This window comes from Mytilus edulis, chromosome 12 (assembly GCF_963676685.1).
Source record: "Mytilus edulis chromosome 12, xbMytEdul2.2, whole genome shotgun sequence".
Classification (NCBI taxonomy): Eukaryota; Metazoa; Mollusca; class Bivalvia; order Mytilida; family Mytilidae; genus Mytilus; species Mytilus edulis.
This window is the reverse complement of record NC_092355.1, coordinates 5209892-5215973: the sequence shown is the minus strand read 5'-3', so window position 1 is coordinate 5215973 and position 6082 is coordinate 5209892. Positions and strand designations below refer to the sequence as shown.

Genomic DNA, 6082 nt, shown 5'->3' with positions numbered 1-6082 from the left:
GGTATTTATATTGAGTGAAACGCTATATGGACATATCATTATACGTATACTAATCTAAAATTATTATAAAGATTATATTTTTTTTATAATTATAATATATTTCGTTGTTTAAAATGTTTGTGATGTTAGTAATAATTGCCATGGCACTTTGATTGGCTGATTACACTTACATCTGAATATGATAACTTTACTATTGACCAGTGTGGGAATTTAGAAATTCATATAAACATTATTAATTTAGTTATTATTTCTAACATCGCAATAAGGTTATTTGTCAATATTTATACTAATTCATGTTAATATTAAAAATAAAGATAATTGCATAATAATCAATTAGTTTTATGTAACTACAAACATGCAACGATCTATTGTATCCAAAACCACTGCTTTTGTATATATCAATAATTTAAAAGACCATAATGAATACTAGAATAATCGTTTAACTTATTTTGTTTTTATATAGATGTCATTTAATATGTTTACGTCAATATCGAATTATTCTGCGTTGTAAATTTTATTTTAAATAAAAATTCCTTTCCAAGTCTTCCTGAATATCATTTTGAATATAATACATATCATACATATAATTTGACGACTTTGAATAACTAAATTGTTTGAAAATGTTTTGACCAACCACATATGTTTATAAAGCGAATCAAGAAAAACAACCGATTATGCAAAGGGTTATATATTTGAATAACATTTGTTTCCATAATAAACCGACATAACACACATTTCCTGTACTCATTTAAATACAATGTACATTGCAACATCTAAACAAGATTGTCCAAAATTTTCTGAAATCTAGTGTTAAAAAGTGTTGCCGACATGATATTACTTTCGTGACACAAATAACATTGTATATTGGGAACTAAACGGAATATTTTAATAAAGCAGCAGTAAAAAATGTATTGAAAGACATGTTGAGAAATACAAACCTCACACAGGAGGTTTTTTAATAGACAAAATTATAATTATCTAACGCAACCGTAACACTGAAAAAAGAAACAAATAGCAATGTGATTAAAAACAGAACATCAATATGAATCATCGGTTATATGTCAGTCATACATGTAAAGTTGACTATATGCAAATAAATTTTCTCGTTTTCGGATAGAAAGCTTTTATTCGAAAAAAAAAACTTCCACATGTTCCACGTAAAATTTTTCATATTACTAAAATTTTCACATGAAAAGACATCATAGGTATGACTGGTTTGAAGAAATTTTGTAATCCTTGGACTTAGTTGTTGGTAGATATATACATAGTTGCATATGTTATAAATGGAGAAGTTTAATTAGATGACAATGCAAAGGGAGCATATCTCTATACATAACAGATCTATTTTAACTTTTGCGTAAAGTAGGAGGTTCTGATTACAAGTGAAAGTATCTTGTATATGGGGATACTTTTTTTTTGTAAAAAACACTCTGAATACAACTCAAAATGTTCTGAATTTCAAGATCCTTGATTTTTATTTTTAATAACATATGTATTTCATTTGGAGGGCAATTTAAACAATTAACAATCCTTTTAGAACCAACTTTTAATCTGCTATTGTCGACTTGTTCCTACATTTAGATGAGGCTGACCTCATACAAAAACGTCTGAAAAGGAAAAAAAGAAGTAAGCAGTATCCTTTAACTTTAGTTTCCGCTATAAACATGGTAAAGATGGTGTTCTCTCACTATACAAATAAAAAAAATTATAACTATTTTGAATTTTAAAATGTCATGGGATTGAAATTGGTACTTGGAATGGACCCTAAATAATATTTGTTTTAGGTAAAGATCTATATTAATTCAAAATACTCTATTGTTAGTTATTAATTTGATTTCGTCCATAATTTACATACAATAATTGCCTTTATGTTGTCGTTAAGCACGCAATCATGGTACTGTTTTTGTGTAAAACAACATAATGATCACAGTCATGACTTTTGATCTTTAAACAATTCGGGTGACGGTATGTTCTGATGATCATGTCTCAACAACTAACTAGATTTGAAATTGAAAAGATTTTTAAAATATTAATTTCGTATCGTTTACCATTGCTTCTATAGAAGACGTAATTTTTACTTTATCTCGAAAGTGTTTACCATTCGATAAGTACTGTCATCTTAAATCGGTTTTGTTTCGGTTTTTGTTAATATATATACTATCAACTACAAACACTTATTTGTTAGTTTAATCGTCATTTTGTTTTAATTGAAACAATTATATATTATATCAGTGTTGTGTTTTATTATGTCTAATTTGTTGCTCACACACTTTGGTCAAGATGACGGAATTATGATTATTTTCATACACATGGGAGGTTCAGTTAGATAAAAAAAACTGATTTAACACACCATATCTTCGGAAAATGTCTGTACTAAGACATGGATATGACAGTTGTTTTGCTGTTTTCTTTGGTTGAGAAAATTTGCGTTTGTCAGTTTTAATGGACGTTCTCGTCTTTGTATTAATTTTCGTAATACGTTTACCACAATCGAGGTCCATACCTTACGGTTATCAGTTCAAATGCAAGGAATAAAAAACAGATACAGATAAAAATTGTAATAGTGTTCAGTGCAGTAAGTCACTTGCGACTGCATGCAGATTTTTTGATTAAGTCATTACTTGATAATCTCTTACATTACAGGAGTAACAGATATGCAGATTAGGGTAAGCTTTTAGATTTGGATTCTTCAATATCAATGTGTAATTCTTGCAAATCATGCTTCACACAAAACATAAAAGAGTTTTTAGTCGTTACGCAAAACATCTTTAAGTCTTTAAGTTCACGACATTGCTGATTTTGTTAGTTACCATAGACTCTACATCACGGAAAACCATACAAATTGTAGAAAAATTCGAAATAGTTCTGTTTTTGTTAACATCGATGACATGTTTTAACGACACCATCCTGTAGTTTATTGAAGTCCAAGACCAAGACTTCTCTGTGGTGTTTTCTTATTTCGAATGTGTTATGTACCAAACAAATAGTCCACATTGAATTCACTACGTCACAGCTTTATTTATAATATTATCTTCTTGGCAATATGAACCAGGTTATACGGCCGAATAACGGCAAGAATGTTAAAATCAAGCTCTACTTATTTCCGAAAATAATTTACTTTCATTTAATGCTTGAATTAAGGAAAATTATTATGGATTTTCCGTAAAGAACATTACACACAGATTCTGTAAGATTCCCAAAACGAAATTCACTAAGAACTAACTTTTACAGATTGAAGCAAACTAATGGCGAATGAGCTGTGTAGGCCTGGGTGATCAAATCATGATCATTGATTACATACAAAGGTTAAAAACAAGAACAGTTTAGATGATTGTTATAATTATATAACTATTTTTAGTAAACTTCAGTACAATTACATAAAGTATCATGCTACGATATTAAAGGTGATTTATTGTGGACAAGCCAGAAAGTTCTTTTCTGATTGAATGTGGCAAAAAAAAAACCCAGGTAAAACGATGAAAAATCGTTCACCAAGTAAAATTCAAAATAGAAAATGCCTTATCAAACACTAAAACAGTTTAAGTATGGACATTTTGAGTTCGTTATTCATAATACTAATGTCATTTAACTTAGAAATCGTCCATGACAAGTCTCTTAATGATATCCATAATCCAGTATTCAATATCGGGATAAACCACCACATGATTGGATGCAGGCCTAAACCCTGCGTCTCATCCTTCCAGTTAGTCGCTGGATTTCCAGCTGTGGTATTATCCGCCATTCTCGGTGCAACGCTGCTTCCAACTGACGTAATTTTTGTACAGGTGGTTTATTTGCCTGTACCCGACAACAACAGGTCAACTTTATATGAAAGAGTAAAAATTTGTTCATGTCTGTATAGCAGGTATTGTCTGAAGTTGACTTCATTTTCATTGTTCATAGGTCAATGTTTAGTTTTCATGGTTTGTTGGTCAACAACAGGATCGCAAGAATAGGTCTGTTTATTTTAGTAAATGATTGTTCATCTGACCTTGACCATGCTGACCTCATTTATATTGATAATTGATGACATAAAATGTGTGTATTACTTGTCATCTTGTATAAAAAGACACTTTTAGCAAATCAATCATGAACCGTAAAACAGCGGAGGCATTTCAGCCTATATCTTTAATGAATGCAACGAAAAAGACAAACAGCAGTCTACAAAACACAACATAGAGGGTTTAAGACTGAGCTAAACACACCCTGACAAAAAAACTGGGATTAAAAGTAGGTGCCTGTCCCAGGTCAAGAGTCAGTAATTGAGTGGTTGTTGTTTGTTACAGTTTCTTATATTTGCTTTTTTTATTGTTTAGTATATTGTGTTTATGTGTCGTGCTGCTGCAATTTTGTTCCAAGTTAGAGGGAGGGTTTTGCGCCAGCAAAATAGCTTAACGCCGCCACATTCTGTATGTAAAAAAACAGAATATGTGGTATGATTGCCAATGAGAAAACTCTCCAAAATGGACAAATTGACACAGAAATAAACAACTATAGGTCACCGTATGGCCTTTAACAATGAGTAATCCCATACCGCATATTCAGTGGTGTAACAGTACAAAAAGGAGTCAACTTCTCAATTATCAATTTCCCATTTCTCAGCAGTAACATACCCTCTGTCCCTTCGTATGGTGTTTACATATCTCAATTAATACGTTATTCTCGTGCATGTTCACACTATATGCAGTGCTCCTAACGCAGAAACTGCTCCAACAAAGTAAAGAAGAGGATAGATTAAAAATGACACTCCGTACATTTTACGGATACCAACAGGAATTGGTTGATCCATACGATGTATCTTTGTCCAAACTAAGTATGGACATTTTTACCACGTGTTAGATTGTGGTTTGTCAATATGTCATATGATCTTTTTATTACCGAACGTGACTTATTCCCGAATGTGACTGTTTTGATGAGTGTGAATTGGTATTGCTTTAAGACGTGGCACGGTACTTTTCCATCCCAAATTAATTTGTTTGATTTTGATGTTATGTTTGTTGTTGTCATCGGATTTTGTCAAATGTCTTAACGTTTGCAGCTGTAAATCGTATCTGTTGTATTCGTTATTGTGTTGGGGATAACTTCTAATCCGGTTCATTTGGTAGATTTAATTTTGGATCAACGAAATATACACGATATATTTGGTTTGCAGTTTGATCAGAAGAAACACCCACAAAGCTAGATAATACAATTAATTATATAATTACGACTACAATATATTATTAATAAGTATTATAATTTTCACTGTTATTAATATAAGTTAGATAAGTCATACAAATCTAATCTTGAATTTCATCCAAATTCTTTCTTATTTTTCGGAACACGTTTTAGAAATTTGAAAGTGACGTCACTTTGGGATTTGCATTGACTATGGCTAACAGGGCTGTGATTTTGTAATGTATTCGTTTTTATTCTATAGCTGGTCACCAAATCAGTTTAATCATGTATATCTATTTTATAGTCATTTTAAAAAAAAAATACTGTTTGGAAAACTATGTACTATTCTTGATAATAATGATGTTTTTGTCCCAGGCGGATAACCCTGGCCTCACAACTTTTTGGAATGTTTGGTCCTCGGCGATCTTCAACTTTGTAGTTGTTTTGGCTTTCAAACTTTTTACATCTGAACATAGTTTTGTGTGGACGTAGCGCACGTCTGGTGTAAAAACTATTTTTTTACCTGTTACCTTTTGATTGCTATTATTCGTTGGTTTCTCTGTCTTATATTTATTTTCTCACATTGATCTGTTTATTAATGGTAACCCTGTCGTGTAATGTTGTCATTTTAAGTTTATAGTTAACAATGCCATTAAAGCGGGAGTTTTGGCATGCCACAAAACCAGGTTTAATCCACCATCTTTTCATTAAATGTCCTTTACCAAGTCACAAAAATGGCAATTGTTACATTATAGTTCGTTTCTGTGTGTGTTACATTTCGGTGTTGTGTCTCTGTTGTGTCTCTGTTGTGTCTTATATTTGATACGTTTCCCTCAGTTTTAGTTTGTAACCTGGATTTGTTTTTTCTCTATCGATTGAAGAACTTTGAAAAGCGATATACTACTGTTGCCTTTATTTATATCAG

General features: G+C 31.3%; 1 protein-coding gene across 1 annotated transcript in view; it reads left to right on the top strand.

Annotated features, from left to right (window-relative positions):
* LOC139499552 (DENN domain-containing protein 3-like) overlaps positions 1-3430 on the top strand; it is a 95419-nt gene extending 91989 nt beyond the window's left edge. The window contains exons 26-27 of the mRNA XM_071288277.1: positions 2644-2666; positions 3232-3430. Coding sequence (XP_071144378.1) covers positions 2644-2649 — 6 coding nt within the window. The 3' untranslated portion in view covers positions 2650-2666; positions 3232-3430. The remainder of the gene's footprint in view (positions 1-2643; positions 2667-3231) is intronic.
* Positions 3431-6082: the final 2652 nt, after the last annotated feature.